Raw genomic sequence first — 24,854 nt, 5'->3', positions numbered from 1 at the left:
AAAAAAGTTTAGCAACACTTTTATTTTAATTTTTTTTTTTGTTGTTTCTGGAGAAAAAAAATGTTCAAACATCATTGATATAATCCTTAGTTTTACCTGTAATTTAAAACAGACGTACTTTTTTCCTGGTGATTGATTTCGCGCCATTTCAGCTTTGCACGTGTAATTGACGTTTTACCTTCTGTACCTGTACTTTTAAAATGATAGTAAAAATTTCTTTTTCACTGACGTTCAGAAACATCCCATTGATAGGAAAAACACATACACCTTTGAAAAAATTGCATGGGGCGTCAACCAGGGCTCCCCAAAAATGACCGTCAGAAAGGTCTTGGAATGGTTGATGTCGGAATGAGTGTTGCTGACATCGTGGATCGATTTAATGTGCATACGGCAACAGTTTAGAGACTAACAAACAGATATCGACAAATTGCAACTGCACAGGATAGGTCGATATCCCGTAGACCAAAAAAAAACTATCGCCAAAGGAGGAGCGCTACCTTCGCTTTTCATCAACACGTGACAAGTTTTTTCCGGCCACAAAAGTAGTGCATTGACTAAGGGCAGCTGCTGGTGTGCCTGCCAATCCTTCATTGGTGCACTAAGGGCATGGCTGAGAAAATGATTTTGAATAACAGTATATTCATTTCCGCATTTTGACCCTCCCGCGCTCCATACAAAGAAAATTCTAATGAATGTGAGTGATAAACACCCATGTTGCTTCTGACATGTAATAATTCTAGTTTTTTATTATTAAAATTATATGTTGTTATGATTTTGTAATAAAATAAAATTTCATATGTTTGTTGCTAAACTTTTTTGGTTCAGTATATATACATGTGTGTGAGGAGTCGTTATCAAGCTTGCTTTCGTCTTGCGTTACTGTCTAAGGCCAAGTTAGGGAGGTGAACAAGCCAGTAATAGAACATTAAACAAATAATCAGGTTTGTTTCGTATAGATCCCTTAAAATATCACCCACTGAGGACACATTTGATTCATTTTAGCTCATAAGTTAACTTGCGAAAATAAGTTCATTGCAGCTCACTGGCTAATATTTTACGATATCAATGTGTAGAAAAGTCAATAACCTATACATATGGTCTGATCATATCTTTTCGTACGTCATATGAATTGGAGCTATGAATGTCTTTTCAATGTAAATTGTGACCCAACAATGCATTCTTAATAGCACGAAAACCCATGAGAAGAAGGTATATATACATATGTCAACCAAATTTTTTCAGGGATGTCAGAATGTGTGAGAGACACCTTATCAAGCTTGCGTTAATTTAGTGTTAAAACGGTTTCACCTAAAATGGAATTGCAATTCATCTTCCTATTTGAAATTATTTGTCATCATTTTTATTTATTTGTCATCATATTTATAAGTACGTGTCGTGTTATTGCAAATCTTCGGTTTTTAGGCATGATCATGTGGGTGCGTTTTCTTATTGTTCGCTGGCTTATTGTTCGCTAGCTTGATTCATCTTATTGTTCGCTGGCTTATTGTTCGCTAGCTTGAGTCTGGTTTCACCTAAAGGACATTAAAACGTTTACATGTAGCTGGTTTTACAGAGTTATATCTTTGTAGTGTTATGTACCACCTTAAATGAATATAAATTATGATTGCCAATTCAATGAGACAACTATACACAGAGGTTCAAATGACATTTAGCAATTATAGGCAGCCTTTCGGAAATGAGGAAAACTGTCCTTACATGAAAAGTATGCAAATGAATCCAATGGCAGTTTTTTCTGTTAAAATGTCATGTGTAGAACTTTCCTGTTAAAATATCATGTGTAGAACGTGATATACCATTTTTAGGACTATATAGCAGTTTGACAAATACTAATTTTGATCATTTAGAAGCTTAATATTTTGTCAAACGGCTATATAACCAAAAGCCTATAATCCATTGATTGTTAATTTACCGCTGTCTATATCAAAAAGGAGATGTGGTATGATTGCAATTTTTTTTTCTGTGCAATTACATTTGCATTTAATAGCATTTTCGCTTCTATGAGCTACTGAACTGACTCTCTCTTGCCTAACCATACTTCTACGTTCGCCCCTATCCATACTTCCCTACCCCGACGCATTATCTCCTATTCTTACTTCCACACACCCTTGATCAAAGATAAAAATCAGTGAAACAAGATTTGAAATAACTGCTGCACAGTGATTACTGAAGACCTCTTATACAGGCGGTTCCAGCGATTTAAAAAAAAGGAAGTAGTCCCAACTTAGAAAAAAAGGGTCAACTTATGTCCATATTTTTATGCATTGATCCCGGGAACCCTCCCATCACGGAATCCGCCACGGTCTTATAATGTGTAAAATAACAACTGGTAAATATTTTGTATTTTAAATGGCACTATAAATAAAAGATCCTGGTTTGTGTCTCTTGTAACCTTATGTGAGGGAAAGATTCATATTGAATGCTGCGTCAAACTACATTTTACTGAACTGGTGCCTTTTAAATCTTAAAGTACGCGTTTCCTAAATCTCAAAGTAACACATTGATTTTCAGAAAAACGGGGAATACACCTGAAAAAATCATGTGTTGTCTTACATTTTGTATGAAAATGATATATGTACCTTTTTTTTTTAAATACTTTGTGAGAAAGTTTGTAAAATGTTCAAGATATTTTTTATTTTGACAAGTTTGACAGTGCCTTCTTTCTTTTTCTTGCAAGAGAACGTAGTTGTGTTGTTAACAAAATCACTTTCATTTACAAGTTTATGTGATAATAAATAATGAATCTCGATACCTGGTTATTTGTTTTGTTCCGTCAACTACAATTTCATTCACAAAAAAACAACCGTATTGTATTGTTTATTTTCAGATTGAGGCAATCTACTTTCAACTGTCTTTGGAATTTTCTTTTGGAATACTAGTATCGGAAAATACTCGTTTCCGGAATCTAAAAGCAAGCGTTACCGGCGATTGAAACTGAAAGCAAGCCTTCTGAATATACACCGTGCAATGAGACAACTCTTCACACGACCAAACGACAGAGAAATGAACAACTATATCTCACATCACGGCCTACAGCAATGAGCAAAGCCCATACCGCATAGTCAGCTATAAAAGGCCCCAAAGTGACAAATATATAACAATTCAAACAAGGAAACTAACGGCCTAATTTATGCACAAAATAATGAACGAAAAACAAATATGTAACCAACGATTAACACGCTCCTGGCTTTGTGCAGGCACATACAGAATGTGGCGGGGTTAAATATATTAGCGGGCACCAATCTGCCCCTAACCTGGGACAGTGGTGTACCGTAAATTGAATGTCGTTAGAAATCGCACGCGTGTATCCATATGCTCACTCAATGATATTTTCATTTGTCGAGTAATTGTATTTTCCTTCGAAATTACACATTCGTATAGATATTTTTTTACATATACAAAATACCACCAAGAGTGTTTCAACAATCATACAACGGATAATATAGATTGCTGTCTGCATGTTATGGTGGTAAATTAATGTTTGTAAACATTTTCCTTAGTTCATATCAGAGCATATTTTAATACATGTATGCAAAACTTATTGACAAATACAATAGTATTGCAGCGAAGCGTATGTAGTATAAAAAGGTGTAATGATAATGAAGCGTACACAACATGAAAATAAAGACACTTTACAACGTGTACTTTTTATTGTTTCTAGATATATACCACATAAACCTAGTACGATCTTTATAAATTTGATAATTTATGCTATGAAATTTTAAAAAGTGTTTGTTTTAAAAATATGAGGCACGAGAAACATTAAGTTCTGAATATTTAAAATTACCAAGCATACTCTAGTCATCGATATTGTAGTGCGTTTTTTTTTTTTATTTTTGTCTATAAAATGGTAACAGAGTAGAAATACCTTGTAGTAAGTAATGAGTACTAGTATTATGACAAAGAATATATTGGAGCAAAATATCCGAACAATAGATATTGGATTTTCTTTACAAATATTTTAAAATTCTTCATTGTCTAAACTCAGTGGAACACGGTGTGTTTGATTCGAAGGCGTCAACGGATTCATCCGTATCTGGCTTATACGGGGTGTATATACATCAAGCATGTAAGTTGTGTTCACTGACTCGTTGCACGACAGCTAGAAAGTAATACTTTGCTTTATTACCAAAAATTACACTCATTGGTCACTATTCGTGACCCTATTATATATTCATACGACCCGTCCAGTCAATACAATATTTCCCCGCTATACTTAAACGAAACGCGGGAAAATGTAAGCTTAATTTCATTCCAACCTTTTTTTATGCCGGGTACTAGTACATGTAACTGTTTTTCACTACAGAATATTGTATGTAAATAGTGTGAAAGCGTTGATCTTGACATCATTGTTTTGTTTATATTAGACCAGTTTTTTGTTTACATAAATTAATAGGTCAAAATAAGAATAGTTGTCATGGAACCAGTTTGATTAATAGATATTGACATAGAACATACGATTTTATATCGAAGTCTGCCAAAACGCAAAATTTAATGCAAAGAAAAACTGCGGCAATCCAGTTTTATTTGAATAAGACAATTTAAAAGCATATGATTTGATGTATTTCTATATCAAAATTGAATTCGTAAATAAAGCATTATATATTTTGTGTTAGCATGTGTCTAAATTGAGTACTTACACACTTCGTATCAATGTATGCATCTTTAAAAATACTAGTGTTATAAATCCCGGTTCAAGGTAACCAGTGCAATCATTCCAGGTACATAATCACTAGACTAAGTGTAATAATTCCTGGTTCAAAACATTTATGTGAAAATTCCGTGGATGAAAAACACTAGTTTACTTTGTCCAAGTTTTAGTTAATTGAATTGCACCCAAAAAATAACAAGACCCATTTTTTTTCAAGTTCCCCTTAAAAAAAACTCTCATTAGAATTTTTATCAAAAGTGGTGGATATTTTACACAGGGCCTGGATTAAAAACCCTAGTGATTTTTTGTTGGTGAATAAATAACACTAAGGATTTTTATCCTCCGGATAAAGTACACTGGCTGTTACATAAATACAATTCTCTACAATTTCATAATACATCATTGCGGTCATAAAACTTTCCAGCACGATTTTTGTACTCAGACTCAAGAATCAACCAATCAAAATACTGGATTTTGTGTTTCGAACATGATTTTTGTGCTCCGAGCACTGACTAAAGTTTTATGACTTCAACCCCACATAATGCACCTTTGGGTTCCTTGCTTCGTTCTGGGTATATTTTATCATTCCATTAAAAATAAAAAGATGTATATAAATATAAAATAATTATTTAATTAATTAGAAAATATAATACATAATTTTAACGACCACAAAATAAATAAGAAGTCTTTAATATTTCTTCTCCTTTTTTCTGTTTCCGGAAACAAGAAAACAGCGAATTGATGAAATCTCTGATGGTTGGTTTCTTAGCCTTTTTAAGTCCGTCTGAAAAGAAATACAATACACTAAATACAATACACTAAACACATGTGTATAGCCAATACAACTGAATTGATTATCTGAATTCGTTACAGCTATTCTTTTTATTGTGAAATTTGTATCAACCCTGTCTTGTGTAGATGTAACAGTAAATTTGGTCCGGTAGTAAAATGTGTCCGCCAGACATTTGTTCCTAGTTAATCAAGTCCATGTCCATGATTTTACTAGGAAAAGAAGTCCAAGAATAAATGTTCCTAGGAAAATAAGTCCATAGCTAGCAAAATATGTCTGGTACTCATTATCCTAATAAAAAATTGTTTATTAAAATCATTCAAAATGGGGGAAAATCTTTGTTAAGATTGGAAAGTGTCATTATGTTTTCTATTAAAATAAAGGACATGTACGTTATTACCTAGACATGTTAATGACATGGACATGATATCCTTCGAAAATTTATCTGGGACATACATTTAAGATAACTAAAATATTGATACACAACTGTAAAACAATATTTAACATAACAGTTTAATTTACCTTTTAAAATAAAGAGCATGGACATTTTTATGGAATATCAATGACATGGACATGATTTCCTGGGAAAAATAGTCTGGGGACAAAAATTCTATTTAATGTGAATGCACAACTCTTTACCAATATTAAAACATGAATAGTGAGTTTCCATTGTTTTTTAAAATTTCCCTTTTAAAATAAAGGACATGGACATTTTTACCTAGGAATTTTGATAACATGGACATGATTTCCTAGGAAAATTTGTTTGGGGACATACATTTAATAAAAATAAACGGCCCTTAATATTTTCATTCCTCTTTTAAAATTAAGAGCATGGACGTTTTTACCTAGGAATTTTATTGACATGGATTCGATTTCCTAGGAAAATTAGTCTGGAGACACTAAGGGTTTTGATTTTTAGGGGGGAGGGCTAGGATGAAATTTGAAAAAAATAGGCAGGACAGGAGTTTTGAGTAAAAAAGAGGCAGGATGAGACAATTGCCAAAAAAAAAAAGTCAGGACGACAATTTAGGTAAAAAAAGTCAGGATCAACTAAAAAAAAAAAAACAGGACCAAACAGAGTGAAAAATAAAAAGGCAGGACAGAGATTACAGCTAAAAAAAATGCAGGACATGATTTCCTAGGAAAATTGGTCTGGGGACGTAGATTACTAACATAGGACTAAATATACTAGTAAAATCTGTAACCATGGACTTTTTATACTAGTAATATTTGTCCGCCCAGACATATTTTACGAGGACAAATTTATCACTTACATAGACACATGTGTCATGGTATTTACGAAAGATTAAGTTATTTAATTTTCTATTCCCCTTAAGTTTTACAATATACCCTTTAACATAATTAGAGCAGAGTATAAATTATCTGTAATGTCAGGGGCGGATCCAGCCATTTTAAAAAGGGGGGTTCCTAACCCAGGACAAAAAAGGGGGGTCCAAATACATGTCCCCATTCAAATGCATTGATCGTCCAAAAAAAGGGGGGTTGCAACCCCCGGAACCCTCCCCCCCCCCCCCCCACTTTGGATCCGCGCCTGAATGTAGTGGCGGGTTTTGCGCTTACATGTACATGTACATGTACGTACATATGCATGTTTAATACCGCTTTGTGTCTATTACAAACTACATGTGTATACATGTGTATGAGCCTAATATGATCATACGTTACTGTCTGCTGTATATATATATATAATTTCCTCTATCTTATTTAGTAGTATAAATCAGGGGTATTGTCTCACAAGGCCGTTTATAGTTTACTTTAGGTATATTAAGTTTTATACATTGTTGAAGGATAAGCGATGACAAATTTATATTTGTGTTATACCGTTTCTTTGTTTCTTTTTAGATTGGTTATCTTCCTTCTGCATTCTTTTCTTATCAGCTTTACATAATTTGTTTGTTCTTTTTTCCTTCTTCTTTTCCTGCTTTTCCATAATTTTCCTCTCGTTTTTGTCGGGAATATCCAGTTCATTGTCGTTCTGTCAGGAAATTAATAAATGACATATTAATAATAAGAAAACTTCAGCAGACGGACATTTGTAATCTTGCCTATATATCACGAATTTTACCTTATATGCCTATATTAATTTTTTTATTTTTTAAATTCATTTTGTTTTGAATGTCCATCTGTTAAATTAAAATTCGTGTATAGATATTTATGTATCTATTATAGAACTATAAAAAAGACATTTATTTTTCATTTGCTTTATCTAAAATGATAGCCATAGTCTTTTAATTAGTTAATTTCTTGTGGTATGAGATTAGACGTCGTTGGTTAGTTGAAACATATTCATTTATAGTGGATTGGGAAACACGTTTTGCAACTTATATTAAACCCTTTCCACTTTGCGGGTGCGAGTGCTGCCTTGTAAGGGCATAAGCCTGCCCTTTTTCGAAATCTACAAGGGTGTCTTTAACTTGCAAGAGATATGGCTCTCTCTTACCACGGGTCAGCCATTTATCGTCACCCGCCGACGGACTATTATCGTTGGTTGCTTCCAGTTATAATTGTTTTTCGTTATTATTGAGGTATAAAACATTGTGGTATTAAACAGTCGTCGGTTCCTCTTTTGGGTTGCTTCCCATTGACCATGCCGGCCTTTTTATTTATTTTATTAGCTTACTATACGGTATTTGCTTCTTTTCTTAATTGAAGACCTGTATTTATTTACATAATTATCTTTTGTCTCTAGTAGATCGTATTTTTCATTGCTATCATACCACACCTCCTTGTTTTTATTATGATAGGTATGAGTTTTTGTGTTTTTCTCTTTCGCAAATGTGTTTTCCCTGTCTTCCGCACTTGTATAATATGTCTTTAGTTAAAATGTTACCTTCAAAGATATATCTGTCCATGTAGGAGCTTCCAGTTTATGGATGTGAGCTATAGGAGGCTTCATCCTCTGTTACTTCATCTAAAATATATGCCCGGAAAAATTCTTGGAAATAACTGATAATTAATTGCATATTGTCCATTAAAAATATGCAGAACTGTGAGTTCCATGTTTTTAATTTTTTTACATTTACCAAACTAATTGAATTGAATTTGCTAAATAAAACAGAATAATTGTCAAGCTGTGACAAAACAGGAAGAGAACAGATGAATTTTAACCAAGAATTTCGTAACTTAAAGCAGATGTTTTGGTACGTTTTGACCTACGTTCCTGATTCAATATCTCTATTTCAACTGCATGTTAGTGTTTCTTAGTCTAAATATATATGTTTTTAGTGAAGTGCATTCGATAACTCACTTTCATTAATATAAAATTAAATGTAATCATTTAAACAAACCTAGTATATATCGTTTTTAAATTGAGTAAACAACTTCCTTGTTGTAAATTCTGCAAGACAGACAAGTTGAAGAACTATGTATTAATACTCATCCATTACTCAAAAGTTCAAAACCCGACAAAATGATAATAATCTTAATACATTTGTGTTCATCAATTGAAGAATTAAATGTATAAAATCATATTTGATTTTTCGACAATGTCCATCTTATCTTTCATCAATTTTGGTGAAAATTCGGTCAATTTACTACATAAACAGCATATATGTTAGAAGTTGAACTTAGCTCCTAGGTCATTGTGATATTTTCGACTACTTGGGAATAGGAGCTACGGGTCTTTATATATGGTCCGCAAATAATAGAAAAAAAAATATATCATAAGGACCTAAGAGCTACGGTTCCGCGGCTACATGTACAATGTATATAGATGTATACAAAAAAATATAAAGATATTAAAAAACAAACAAAAGAAGACTAGATGTAAGCCTTTTACAAGTACAGGATTAAATAAAGTCATCCAAGATACACCATTTCAGGTTATATTAAAAAAAAATGCACATATGTTCATACATCTACAAAAGCTATACAAAATTCAGCTGCGTGTTCTGTTCCCAAATCACCCAAAAAGTCAAACGAATCAAACATTTGAAATTCTTTCGCAATGTTCTTCCTGTAATTGAAGATTACACCGAATGCTTTTGTCCCATCTGGTCAATTCTATAAGTACTAGTATTCAAATTTACATACCTGATCTTCTATAAGAATCTTCATGTTGTTCTTGGATTTTCTCCGCCTTAGCTCTAATTCTTAACCCTCGTGAATAAAATTGTTATATTTGAAGTCAACCATCTGAAATGGCAAGGAGAAATAGGCTAAGATTCTACTTTAAAAACATCAATCATGCCTGCCTTGCCTTTTTGTCTCAAGATTTATTATTAAAATAAGTCATGGTTTTAGGTGTTTACTATGATTACATATCTAACATTAGTTGATAATTTATTCTTCCATGTGTAGCGGGCAGGGGCTTGAAACGCTTCGACCCAAAAGTTTTTACTCAAACTTTATGAGCAGTTTGTAAATAACAAAGTCAGTATGACAAGATATGAGCTGGTCAATATAGAAAGTCACGTAAATAAGTTTCTGTATTTTATTCATTTCAAGAATCATATATTTTCATTTATATTCAAGATAAACAACAATTGTAACTAGTAATACATGTATACTTTAACCATAGACTTAGATGATATGACAAGAATCTATTCAGTATAATACATTTAGTATTTAATTTATCTCTACACTCAAGAGATATTTATTAAATTATCTCTACACTCAAGAGATAATATGTTGGTGTGTCAGAAAAATACATAAAAAGGCTGAGTTCTGCTATCTTACTAAGAAAATAAATTACCTAAGAGAAAATCCTAGCTTCAAGTGAATTTAATCAGAATACCTCTTTCTGACACTTTGTGTATATAGTTGTAGCTGATACCTCACCAGTTACATAAACAAATGTTTATTATTATTAGTTATATTCAGAACCTTAAGTTTCCTGAATAGCGACTAACAATGAACTACAGTTTATAACCTTAAATAAACTGTTTTATTTATTATAATTTCCATTCCTTTAGGAAATTATCCCTTAATTTCCTAATATTTTCCTATTTAATTCTATTTATTAGAAAAAGACAAACGTTTTACAGTAAACATGAACTTCAATGAACATTTTCAATAATCCTAACTTTAAAAGATAAACTAGAAATAAAGCTTTGCCAGCAATAATACGATAATTAACTCAAAAGATATTCTAAACAATTTTAAAGAACTTTCCTAAATTTACCGAAAGAATAAAATAATTTAAGCAAAATTAATGATCAAAATTAAAGGAGTCCGGCTCCAAAGAGTCCGCTAAAATGAAATATTCCTTTTTAACTTTGAAAACGCTGTCTTTACTATTTTCCTTTACAATTTAACCTTTAAAATGAAGTTTCTAAGAAAAATTAACCATTTTGACTAAAATAAATAACGAGCAAATAAAATACTAACTGTAATAACCAAAAGTTTTATCAGAACTGACGACCAATTAAGCGTCGAAATTACGTCAATGTTGGATTGTTGGCAAAGTTGGAATATTGTCAGATTGTTGGATCGCGCGCTTGCCCATTCGTCTCAACTTGGCCGATTCCGTACCCTCATCTAACAAAATAGAAGGAGAGTAGCGGGTTCTACCGAGGATTGCCGATTGGCGCTTGCCGTCCAACTAAATATATGAATTGTCAAATAAATTACAAAAATCACAATAGTGATCAATTTTAGTAACCTTTATAAAATAAACAAATTTTGCATGGTACTAAACAAATTTCTATAGTAGCTAAAATTACACCAATACAGCGCCAACGGATGTCACAATACGTCAGCAGCAGCTGACTAAACAAGCGTTAGCCTTTCAAAAAGGGCTAGTCGACTCTTAGCTGATGAAAATGGAAAGTGCTCTCGCTTTGTAGATTAATTCATTTACTAGAATATCCACATGCATCAATCAACAAATTTTACCACACACGTGAGGTCACACGTTATGTAGTAGTATATATCGTTTAACGTTGTTGTTTACGAAACTCCAGAAGATTCGACTATTTATAGATAAAAGTTACCTGTGTACTAATATCATGAATATGCATGATTAATGACCAGGCAAAATCTAATTGCTAAAATAGAGAGGACAAATCCGATACTCTACGGGATTGAAGGACATTTACTAGGTTTGGATTGTCCTAACCAATCAATAAACTTTTGATTATTCACGTCTCGTAATATCTTCCAATCAGGTAGCAAGAAAAATTCACGCACTAAATGTCTATCGTTCAATTCTTAATCTCGACTCCTAGGAGTCTAGTCGATAACAACATTGCTAAAAGTTATGTGTGTCACCGGCGTGTAATATTGTAACTTTCGTTCGTTCATTCATAAATATCTATACAGTTCAATGTTCACACACGTGTTGTGTTGATGGACATAGCAGAAAAGGTCGCGTCGTATTGCTTTATGTATTTGTGTTGATTACTTAGCTCTAGCATTATATTAAAGTATGTTAATCAGTACACATGGCTTGTCTCTTAGTTAATATATATAGGCTACCAACGTTACATTGGCGACGAGGATAAAAAATATTTCAATGATGTCTCAACATGACGTCTCTTCTCGAAAACATTCTTTGACAGCTAGGACACTCCATCCTCACTTCAAGAGTGGAACTTTTCCTCTTATAACTTTTGTCGGAAATGAAGCAAGCAGAACACGTGATCATCTTTGCAACGGCACACGCGAAGTTGATCGTCTCTCAAGGTGATTTCCAATATTTCCGTCTCGCCTCCCCTCGACGCGAGGTAGAGCGGTCTCTGGAAAATTATCTCCGTGGTCTCTTCATTTCTGATGGCAAGGGATTGAAGCAGTGGCAGGTAAGTGTCTCTGACGTAAGATTCATCCCTTACCAGATCGCAACACACGTACATCCTCTGCGTAGACGTTTCAAAAGCCGGTACAAAGGTCATCTCCAACAGAGCACACTCCCACGTTCCTTTCATTAAGTGTGATCTAGGTAAACGTATTCTGAACTGTCCTCCCCTATTCTGGGGAAAAAGTTGGAGCGAGTCTCCACTATTGACAAATAAGTAAAACTCGTCCATGGTTTTGATTAAGCATTCGATCCTCTTCCTCTTATAACCACCGCCGCCGCCGCCGCCGCCGCCGCCACCGCCACCGCCGCCACCACAAAATGCGATGCAAGACTGCGTTGGTATTTTTTCTATTTGCCCCGAACACGATACGATTAATCGGGGATTGATGTTCACATCATGAAGAGTTGCTTCCCTTTTTTGTATCAGAGTTCCTCGATACGATCACGTGACCTTGCCTCGTTGAATTGTCACTCCACGAGAGATATATATACAGAGTTGCTTCCCTTGTTTTGTACCAGAATTAACGTTCCTCGATACGATCACGTGACCTGCTGTCCATATATGGTCATATATGTTTATTTTGATTATTGAGTGAAAATAAAAGTTTTTTTCCAAATTTGGTCATCATTTCCATATATGATCATAGGGTATCTGGTCGGTTTCCATATATGGTCATGTATTTTATTTTGATTTTTCAACAGAAATAAGGTTTTTACCAAATTTGGTCATGATTTCCATATATGGTCATAGGTTGTTTTGTCGATTTCCATATATGGTCATGTATGTTTATTTTGAGTGAAAATAAGGTTCTTACCAAATTTGTTCATAATTTCCATATATGGTCATAGGGTATTGTGGTCGCTTTCCATATATGGAATTCATCATATGGTGGTCCAAGAGTCACAATCCGACATCTGGTGCTTCCGTTTTGATATATAGCCCTTCATACTAGAATTGGCAAAGATCTACGTGAGCCATACTGTTCATATGACGTCAGCGCCTTAGCGCCTTGGGTTTTTTTGTGGTTGCATAAAACATCATAACGAACAGAAAAAATACTTCTCGAATTTCCATACGTACATCATGGTATTGTCATGTAGTGAGTCATGCCCCGATCTTGCATCCTGATGATTCATGGTTGCGTCATGACCAAATATGACCGGCGTCCATCCGTCGTGACTCATCTTCCTTACTTCCGCTGACGTCATTAGGGCTAGTATATGCCTATATATCATATTTGGGGCGGGGCATGCGCATATGACGTCAGCGCCTTAACGCCTTGTGTTTTTGGGGTGGCTCAAACTCCTCACTCCCTACTACTACTATCGACAGTTTTCACACGAGATTACGCCAGCTAGCTGTAAACTGAATTTACTGAAACATCTAAAGAAGTGAAATCGCAAATAATCCAAGGTTGTCATTCAACTAGACTAAGACGAAAGGCTCTTCGGGAAGACACGACCCTTGAAGGATTAATTTCATCAGCTAGAGCGTTAGAACTTTCCGAAAAACAGGCAACGGAAATTGAACAATCAGACAAACAATCCGCAAATGCTGTGATAAAAGGAGTTGTGAAACGTCGAAACGGACCACGATTTCTACAGACACAAACTGACCAAAACGAAAAGAAAAAGAATAATTGCAGAAACTGCGGAGGTGACTTTCCTCATGCAAACAAGTGTCCTGCATTAGGAAAAAGCTGTAACTCATGTAAAAAGTTGAATTATTTCGCTTCTGTATGTAGATCCAAACGTATGGATGGAACTAGCACTTTCAAACGAAAAGTAAACAAAGTTGATAATTACGAAAAAAAAATATTTTTTAATGGCAATTATGACGCCCAATAATTTGAGCAGTACAATTAAGTTCAATTTCATACAAGTGATTACATATTGATTACATTGATTATTTAACAATTAAACAAAGTCAAGTCTTTTTCATGACGATGCTTATGACAGCAGTTCAGATGATGGTTACGTATTTGGATTGAGAGAAAATACTGTGAATAAAGTACAGAAAGGACAACCGAAAATAAACGTGAAAATTAATAATTCTAATGTGGATATCTTAATTGACACAAGATCAAGTATTAACGTTATTGATTAAAGCACATTCGAGAACATCAAGTGTAAACCCAAACTTTCTCACGCCGACACTAAACTCTTCGCATATGGTTCAGATAAAAACTTGAAATTAATGGGAAAATTTCACGCTACAATAGAGACTGACCATAAAATAACAACCGCACCGGTGTATGTGATGAAAGAAGATACGGGAATTTATTGTGCTATGATACATCTGTTGACTTAAGCATAGTGCCAGTCATTTCGGCAGTAGCAGATAAACATGAAATATTATGCAATAAATATAGCGATGTGTTCAATGGAATTGGAAAACTAAAAGATGAAAAAGTGAAAATTCATATTGATTGAAGTGTAAAACCAGTAATACAACCACATAGGCGTATTCCGTTTCACATTCGAAAGCAAGTAGAAACAGAACTCGAGAAACTCGAAAATCAGGATATAATTGAAAAGGTGGATGGACCAACACCTTGGGTGTCCCCGATAGTTGTGGCCCCTAAACCGAAAAACAAGAAATTCGATTATGCGTTGATATGAGGGAACCGAACAAGGCCATTTTGCGTTCACGTCATATTACACCAACACTCGATGATATGATTTTGGATTTAAACGGATCCAAAGTACTATTCTCGAAAATGGACCTTCAAAGTGGATATCATCAATTGGAGTTAAACGAAGAATCCCGGAACATAACAACCTTCACGACACACGTAGGATTACGGAGATACAAACGACTCAGTTTTGGAGTATCGTCAGCCGCAAAGTTATTCCAAAACACACTGAGTAATGCCTTGGAAGGATTAGATGGAGTCCGAAATATATCCGATGATATTATCGTATTTGGAAGGAACCAGGACGAACATGATAAACGATTGGAAAAACTATTTGCACGACTTCAAGAGAAGAACTTGACATTGAATAAGGCAACATGTGAATTTAAAGAACGAACTTGATTTATATGGTCACATTCTTAGTGCAGATGGCATATCAGCAGATCCAAGAAAAATAAGCGCTATCAGGAACACAACAATACCGAAAGACCTAGGTGAAATTCGTAGATTCCTAGCAATGACCAATTATGTAGGACGTTTCATTCCAAATTATTCAACTATTACTGAACCGCTCCACAGATTAACAAAGCAGGATTCGAAGTGGGAATGGACATCTGAACAACAGGAATCATTTGACAAGCTTAAGAATGAACTTGTTGCTGACCGTGTGATGTCATACTTTGACCCTAACAAAGAAACAATGTTGATAGTAGATGCAAGTCCCGTTGGATTAGCCGGATTATTAACACAAAATGGGGAAATAATCGCATATGCAAGCCGATCATTGACAGACGTTGAAACACGCTATTCGCAAACAGAAAAGGAAGCATTAGCAATTGTATGGGCAATTGAACATTTTCACCTTTATTTGTACGGACAATCATTTACATTGGTATCCGATCACCAACCGCTTGAAACTATATTCAACAGTCCAAAGGCAAAAACACCAGCACGCATTGAAAGATGGAGATTAAGATTACAGGGATACAATTTTAAAATACAGTACAAGCCAGGAAAGGTGAACGCGGCCGATTATTTATCAAGACATCCGACCCCGAATACATCAGTCGCATATAAACATTCTCAAATAGCTGAAGAATATGTCCGATACTTAACTGACAACGCTGTGCCGAGGGCAATGACTCTTAATGAAATAGCTGACAGTACACAAAAAGATAAAGATCTACAAACTGTTATTACTGCATTAAAATCGAACAGGTGGGACAAGCATGAAAGTAATACGCTTGATACATTCTCAAAATTACGATACGAATTAACAGTCGTTCCCGTTAATGATATGGAGATCATACTTCATGATAATAGAATTGTCATTCCGAAAGATTTACAGATGCGTGTAATTGACCTTGCACATGAAGGGCACCAGGGCATAGTACGTACAAAACAGTTGTTACGTGAAAAGGTATACTTCCCTGGAATAGACAAACTTGTAGAACAAACGTGTAAATCATGTATACCATGTTTAGCGTCAACCCCGAAAAATGTTTTCGAACCGTTACAAATGTCTGAGATACCGAATAATGTATGGGAGAATCTCAGCATGGACTTTTGTGGACCATTTCCGAATGGATATTACGTTATGGTTATAATACCGCAAAATCCGTCATACCGCTATAAGACAAAACTTTCTCAATTTTTGGAATACCGAAAGAACTGAAAACAGATAATGGACCGCCGTTTAATTCGGGAGAGTTCCGAAATTTTGAAGATAACATGGGTTTTAAGCACCGCAAAATAACTCCGTTATGGTCTCGCGCTAACGCGGAAAGTGAAAGATTCATGAGAACTATAGGAAAAGCAATTCGTGCAGCTCAAACGGAACATCGTAGTTGGAAGCAAGAAATACACACATTTCTTCGCAATTATAAAGCAATACCACACTCAACAACTAACGTGTCCCCGGCAGAACTTTTATTTGGAAGGAAAATCAATACAAAAATGCCGAACATTTCAACAAATGACCAAGCCGATATTGAAGTTCGAAAAGAAGACCACAAGAACAAAAGTAAAATGAAGTTATGCTTCGAGAAAAAACAATTAGTAAAAGTACCTGATTTTACAGTAGGAGATACCGTTCTAGTTAAACAGGAAAAGAAAGATAAACTATCTACCCCGTACAATCCTCAACCATTAACAATCAAGAATAAAAAGGGTAGTATGATTACGGCAACGAACGAACAACAAAAAGATATAACTCGAAATTCGTCACACTTCAAAAAGGTTGGGAAATCTAAGATAATGACTGATGAGGAAATAGAAGAAATCATTGATGATGACATTATACAAAACACACCATTACAGAAGATCATCACGAGAAAAACAAACACCGACACATCTCGATGATTATGTGCGTTAAAGAGCTGTATTACAGGCATAATAATCCTGTGCTCTTTCTGATGTATCAGTTAGGTTTGACGTTGATTTATATGTTTGTGAATTTATGATACAAATCAATTTTGTGGAATTTACTATTCACACTCGTAATGATAGCCTTATCAGATTGATCAGACGATCCACTAATAATGTTGACATTACAGTACGCGTACCGAATAACTTACATCTATCACAGACTATAAAGTTCTAATTTTCTATTGATACAATTTTATGCATCTTATCACTTAATTTGTTTACACAGACAGTTAAAGATTTTATGACTAAACAGACAGTAATATAATTAATTAAAGTAGAACTTTAATCTGAGAAAAGAAGAGATGTAATATTGTAACTTTCGTTCATTCATAAATATCTATACAGTTCAGAGTTCACGCACGTGTTGTGTTGATGGACATAGCAGATAAGGTCGCGTCGTATTGCTTTATGTATTTGTGTTGATTACTTAGCTCTAGCATTATCTTAAAGTATGTTAATCAGTACACATGGCTTGTCTTTTAGTCAATATATAAAGGCTACCAACGTTACAACGACCAAATTGATAAATATCAAAGATAGTGAGCATTAACATCTACAAAACATTGAAGAAGTTGACTACAAATGCTAAAAGGAATTACAAGAATTATGTGAAAACAGTTGCCAACACGTACAAATAGTGTTTTTATTGAACAATCGTCCCAAGTGACACGTGGGTTCTACTGCGCATGTCAATACATTTCATTCATAAAATTCAAGCACAGGTGCTAGGAATTTACTACGATTTACTACAGTTTCTACAATAATTATTGGATCTTCACAAAAATACAAGGCATACAGTCGGTTTATTCAGTGGGTTATTATCATGAACTGGTAATTTTATAACATGAACTTCCAATTGTTTATCAAATATACAAATGACAGTAATTCAATATTTCTAGAAAACTCATAATATTTGTAATTGTTCTAACTTTACTTTATTAAATGTCAATTAACACTTATTTGCTTCAATTATCATATGTTCCAGACTACAATCATTACTATAGTATTAATGAATGGGTGTTTTTATAATGGCCCTGTTATATGTCCTAGGTCTGTAATAATGGTCGAGGAAGTCTGTAATGGACCGAGGCAACGCCGAGGGCCATTACAAACATCCGAGGCCGGATCGACGTGGGGCCGGATCGACCCGAAAGCTCCTTCTTTTTTAATGACAGTTTAGTTTGAAAAATAATAATTTGTACTCTACCATGATAAAACTTAAATATACCGAATATCCAATATATTTAGTTGAAAAACAGGATGAACAGGGATCCCTATATATAATGGGTCTTTAATGTTGGTTGCTGGTTACTAAATTAAATAAAATACAAAAAGGTACAGTACTTGCAACCTTAGGCGTTACTGTTTGACGTGAACTTGACTGATCGGTGAATGATCGGTGACGGATGTTTGACTGATCGATGAGTGATCGGTGATCGGTGACCCATAGGATCCGTCAGATAAGTCAAATAACCTATGTGAGAGTTACCCTGACAACTGTCACCGATCGATCAGTAAATTAAATTTATGCACGGATCGGACGGATACGTACATATTTAAAATTCTTATGTAAACCGAACTCCACAGTGTTTACAATCGATGAACGCGGACCTCTACGAAGACACCTTAATTTACACGTTATAATTTGTAATAAAATTAGTTGCAATACAAAAGTAAAAATAGTTTAACAGAATAAGATGCTTAGAGCGTTAAATTGTTTGTGTTGATTAATATTTTCGTATTAAAAATTATAAACATCAGAGACATATAATACATAATGACTCTTTTAACATGAAATTATTTCTACGAAAATGGTTATTGTTGACCGCGATTGGATTTTTGAACTTTTAATAGTTTCGAATAGGTTGTTTTTTCATGAAATTAAAAGAATGTCAAAGAAATGATATTAAAAGTTTGTTCCCATTGTTTAGAATTACCAAAATTTATATTCTTTTTATCAAATATTGTACTATTTTATTTGCAATCAGTTATTTTTACCATCTTGAGACAAGTCTTCTAATTGAGATATAATGAGAATTAAAATACTTAAACTTTTATTTTTCTGGAATAAGAATGCAGTTATTGATTTATTTTGATGCAAATTATTAACCATAATATGATTTCAGTACTTTTTGTACATCAGGATTGGCTGTTCTTCATAAAACATGCCTACTTTAAGGAAAAAGATATTAAATTTTTGTACGCGTTACCTAAAATGCAAATATTTCTTCATTTTACTGAAAATTATTGACCGCCATTGGATTTTGTACTTTTTATAGTTTAGAATAGTTTTTTTGTTCATAAATTTAAAGGAATGTCAGAGAACTCATATTAAAATTTTGTTCAGATTGTTTAAAATAATCAAAATTATTCTTCTTTTTATCAAAAATGATACTATTTTATTTGAAATCAGTTATTTTTACCATCTTGAGACAAGTCTTCTAATCAGAATTCAGATATAATGAGAATTAAAATACTTAAACTTTTATTTTTGTGGAATAAGAATGTAGTTATTGATTTATTTTGATGCATATTATTAACCGTCATATGATTTCAGTACTTTTTGTACATAATGATTGGCTGTTCTTCATGAATTAATCTTACTTTAAGGAAAAAGATATTAAATTTTTGTACGTGTTGGCTTAAATGCAAATATTTCTTCAATTTACTGAAAATTATTGACCGCCATTGGATTTTTGTACTTTTTATAGTTTAGAATAGTATTTTTTCATAAAATTAAAAGAATGGCAGAGAAATCATATTGAAATTTTATTCGCATTGTTAAAAATAACCAAAATTATCCTTCTTTTTATCAAAAATGATACTATTATATTTGAAATCAGTTATTTTTACCATCTTGAGACATGTCTTCTAATTAGAATTGAGATATAATGAGAATTAGAATACTTAAAACTTTTATTTTTGTGGAATAAGAATGCAGTTATTGATTTATTTTGATACAAATTATTAAACGTCATATGATTTCAGTACTTTTTGTACATCAGGATTTGCTGTTCTTAATAAAACATGTTTACTTTAAGGAAAAAGATATTAAATTTTTGTACGCGTTACCTAAAATGCAAATATTTCTTCATTTTACTGAAAATTATTGACCGCCATTGGATTTTGTACTTTTTATAGTTTAAAATAGTTTTTTTGTTCATAAAATTAAAGGAATGTCAGAGAAATCATACTAAAATTTTGTTCGCATTGTTTAAAATAATCAAAATTATTCTTCTTTTTATCAAAAATGATACTATTTTATTTGAAATCAGTTATTTTTACCATCTTGAGACAAGTCTTCTAATCAGAATTCAGATATAATGAGAATTAAAATACTTAAACTTTTATTTTTGTGGAATAAGAATGTAGTTATTGATTTATTTTGATACAAATTATTAACTGTCATATGACTTCAGTACTTTTTGTACATCAGGATTGGCTACTCTTCATAAAATATGCTTACTTTTAGGAAAAAGATATTAAATTTTTGTACGTGTTGCCTAAAATGCAAATATTTTTTCATTTTACTGAAAATTATTGACCGCCATTGGATTTTTGTACTTTTTATAGTTTAGAATAGTTTGTTTTTCATAAAATAAAGGAATGTCAGAAAAATCAACCTAAAATTTTGTTCGCATTGTTTAAAATAATCAAAATTCTTCTTCTTTTTATCAAAAATGATACTATTTTATTTGAAATCAGTTATTTTTACCATCTTGAGACAAGTCTTCTAATTAGAATTGAGATATAATGAGAATTAAAATACTTAAACTTTTATTTTTGTGGAATAAGAATGTAGTTATTGATTTATTTTGATACAAATTGTTAACCGTCATATGACTTCAGTACTTTTTGTACATCAGGATTGGCTGCTCTTCATAAAATATGCTTACTTTTAGGAAAAAGATATTAAATTTTTGTACGTGTTGCCTAAGATGCAAATATTTCTTCATTTTACTGAAAATTATTGACCGCCATTGGATTTTTGTACTTTTTATAGTTGAGAATAGTTTTTTTTCTTAAATTTAAAATTATATCAGAAAAATCATACTAAAATTTTGTTCGCATTGTTTAAAATAATCAAAATTATTCTTCTTTTTATCAAAAATGATACTTTTTCATTTGAAATCAGTTATTTTTACCATCTTGAGACAAGTCTTCTAATCAGAATTCAGATATAATGAGAATTAAAATACTTAAACTTTTATTTTTGTGGAATAAGAATGTAGTTATTGATTTATTTTGATACAAATTATTAACTGTCATATGACTTCAGTACTTTTTGTACATCAGGATTGGCTGCTCTTCATAAAATATGCTTACTTTTAGGAAAAAGATATTAAATTTTTGTACGTGTTGCCTAAAATGCAAATATTTTTTCATTTTACTGAAAATTATTGACCGCCATTGGATTTTTGTACTTTTTATAGTTTAGAATAGTTTGTTTTTCATAAAATAAAGGAATGTCAGAGAAATCAACCTAAAATTTTGTTCGCATTGTTTAAAATAATCAAAATTCTTCTTCTTTTTATCAAAAATGATACTTTTTTATTTGAAATCAGTTATTTTTACCATCTTGAGACAAGTCTTCTAATTAGAATTGAGATATAATGAGAATTAAAATACTTAAACTTTTATTTTTGTGGAATAAGAATGTAGTTATTGATTTAGTTTGATACAAATTGTTAACCGTCATATGACTTCAGTACTTTTTGTACATCAGGATTGGCTGCTCTTCATAAAATATGCTTACTTTTAGGAAAAAGATATTAAATTTTTGTACGCGTTGCCTAAGATGCAAATATTTCTTCATTTTACTGAAAATTATTGACCGCCATTGGATTTTTGTACTTTTTATAGTTGAGAATAGTTTTTTTCTTAAATTTAAAATTATATCAGAAAAATCATACTAAAATTTTGTTCGCATTGTTTAAAATAATCAAAATTATTCTTCTTTTTATCAAAAATGATACTATTTTATTTGAAATCAGTTATTTTTACCATCTTGAGACAAGTCTTCTAATCAGAATTCAGATATAATGAGAATTAAAATACTTAAACTTTTATTTTTGTGACATAAGAATGTAGTTATTGATTGATTTTGATACAAATTATTAACTGTCATATGACTTCAGTACTTTTCGTACATCAGGATTGGCTGCTCTTCATAAAATATGCTTACTTTTAGGAAAAAGATATTAAATTTTTGTATGCGTTGCCTAAAATGCAAATATTTCTTCATTTTACTGAAAATTATTGACCGCCATTGGATTTTTGTACTTTTTATAGTTGAGAATATTTTTTTTTCTTAAATTTAAAATTATATCAGAAAAATCATACTAAAATTTTGTTCGCATTGTTTAAAATAATCAAAATTATTCTTCTTTTTATCAAAAATGATACTATTTTATTTGAAATCAGTTATTTTTACCATCTTGAGACAAGTCTTCTAATCAGAATTCAGATATAATGAGAATTGAAATACTTAAACTTTTATTTTTGTGAAATAAGAATGTAGTTATTGATTTATTTTGATACAAATTATTAACCGTCATATGACTTCAGTACTTTTTGTACATCAGGATTGGCTGCTCTTCATAAAATATGCTTACTTTTTGGAAAAGATAGTAAATTTTTGTACGCGTTGCCTAAAATGCAAATATTGTTTCATTTTACTGAAAATTATTGACCGCCATTGGATTTTTGTACTTTTTATAGTTGAGAATAGTTTTTTTTTCATAAATTAAAAATTGTATTAGAAAAATCATACTTAAGTTTTGTTCGCATTGTTTAAAATAATCAAAATTATTCTTCTTTTTATCAAAAATGATACTATTTTATTTGAAATCAGTTATTTTTACCATCTTGAGACAAGTCTTCTAATTAGAATTGAGATATAATGAGAATTAAAATACTTAAACTTTTATTTTTGTGGAATGAGAATGCAGTTATTGATTTATTTTGATACAAATTATTAACCGTCATATGATTTCAGTACTTTTTGTACATCAGGATTGGCTGTTCTTCATAAACATGCTTACTTTTAAAAAAAAGATATTAAATTTTTGTACGCGTTACCTAAAATGCAAATATTTCTTCATTTTACTGAAAATTATTGACCGCCATTGGATTTTGTACTTTTTATAGTTTAAAATAGTTTTTTTGTTCATAAAATTAAAGGAATGTCAGAGAAATCATACTAAAATGTTATTCGCATTGTTTAAAATAACCAAAATTATTCTTCTTTTTATTAAAGATGATACTATTTTATTTGAAATCAGTTATTTTACCATCTTGAGACAAGTCTGCTAATTAGAATTGAGTTGTAATGAGACTTAAAATACTTAAAATAAATGATTGCATTACTTTTTGTCCATCAGGATTGGTTGTTCTTCATAAATTATGTTTACTTTAAGGAAAGAGATATTATTTTTTTGTACGTGTTGGCAAAAATGCAAATATTTCTTCTCATATTGGAAAATTTTGTAATTTCAATTGCAATCAGTTGTTATAAATGATTTTCATATGTTTTTTTGTAGAAAATGTGAATTATTCAAGAATAAATCTGCTTATTTCTTCTTTTAAGGAATACATTTATGTTTACCAACATTCGATTTTTGTACTTTTTATTGTTTAGGAGTAGTTATCTTTTTTATTAAAAAAAGACTATCAGAAAAATATAATGTAATGTTGTTTGCATTGTTTAAAATTATTTCTATTTCTTGTTAAAACATACAGCAGTTATTTTTGTAATTTGTTATTTTAAATGCTTCGATTGTGACGAGAATATAGAAAGTCCGTGATTATGATAAGTTTTTTTTTAAGAATTTTATGATGATAAGGATACAAAAATTTAAAATATTGAAAAAAAATAGACTACATTTTTCAATAACTGATTCTTTCATTTTGTTTTTCCCGAGAATGTTTGGAAAATAATGAAATAAAAATCGCGATGTAGACACCGTTTCAAAACTCGCCGGTTTTGAAAATATATAACCTAATTAAAACGAAAAAGACCATTCTTTAATGATGATATTTTAATTTAGGTTTTATCTGTACATTTCTTTTCATTTCAATTCATAAAACTTTGCTAAATAATTAATAAACAAAATGTATCATTGAACGTTCGATTTTCAAGATTCGCCATTTTAATTAGATTAAACGAAACTAAGATTCCGTAATTTGTATTAGTTTATCATGTGACGTATTAAAGTTCAATCCGTCATCAAGGTCGATCGGTACTATCCGTCCGATCAGTCCGATCAGTCAATTACTTTTACTATAAGTCTGACGGATTGCTGACGTGAGTTTGACGCGAACTTGACTGATCGGTGACTGATCGATGACCGCTGACTGATCGCTGAAATAGTAACGCCTAAGGTTGCAAGTACTGTATTATACTCTTTACAACTTAATTTTATTAACTTTATTAAAAACCCTAACTGGGCTTAATACAGACAAACTGGGCATCAATACAGGGCCATTACAGAAAAACAGGACCATTACAGAAAAAACAGGGCCATTATAGAAAAACAGGGCCATTACAGAATTTTTTTTAATTTTTAACAAACG

The 24,854-nt window shown here is 32.1% G+C and overlaps 1 protein-coding gene and 1 pseudogene across 1 annotated transcript; one reads left to right on the top strand and one right to left on the bottom strand.

The window, feature by feature from the left end:
- Positions 1-5,280: 5,280 nt before the first annotated feature.
- LOC139500221 (uncharacterized) lies at positions 5,281-8,376 on the bottom strand. The gene is made up of 3 exons (XM_071288961.1): positions 8,311-8,376; positions 7,302-7,455; positions 5,281-5,453 (listed from the first exon to the last, which is right to left on the bottom strand). The coding sequence occupies exons 1-3, from the start codon at positions 8,374-8,376 to the stop codon at positions 5,329-5,331; spliced, it is 345 nt and encodes a 114-aa protein (XP_071145062.1). The 3' UTR covers positions 5,281-5,328.
- Positions 8,377-12,040: 3,664 nt separating this feature from the next.
- LOC139500220 (uncharacterized) lies at positions 12,041-14,838 on the top strand (annotated as a pseudogene).
- The last annotated feature ends 10,016 nt before the right edge of the window (positions 14,839-24,854 follow it).

The sequence above is a fragment of the Mytilus edulis genome, chromosome 13, assembly GCF_963676685.1.
Source record: "Mytilus edulis chromosome 13, xbMytEdul2.2, whole genome shotgun sequence".
NCBI lineage: Eukaryota > Metazoa > Mollusca > Bivalvia > Mytilida > Mytilidae > Mytilus > Mytilus edulis.
Note: the sequence above shows the minus strand (reverse complement) of the source record. Positions and strands in the feature narration are given on the sequence as shown.

What these genes read in the sequence shown, in the direction of transcription:
- LOC139500221 (XM_071288961.1), bottom strand. Translation starts at nt 8,376, where the DNA reads ATGAAGCCTCCTATAGCTCACATCCATAAACTGGAAGCTCCTACATGG. An exon ending in GGACAGATATATCTTTGAAG is followed by an intron (nt 7,456 to 8,310) that starts GTAACATTTTAA and finishes ATTTCCTGACAG; the next exon opens with AACGACAATGAACTGGATAT. An exon ending in TAAAAAGAAACAAAGAAACG is followed by an intron (nt 5,454 to 7,301) that starts GTATAACACAAA and finishes ATTTCTTTTCAG; the next exon opens with ACGGACTTAAAAAGGCTAAG.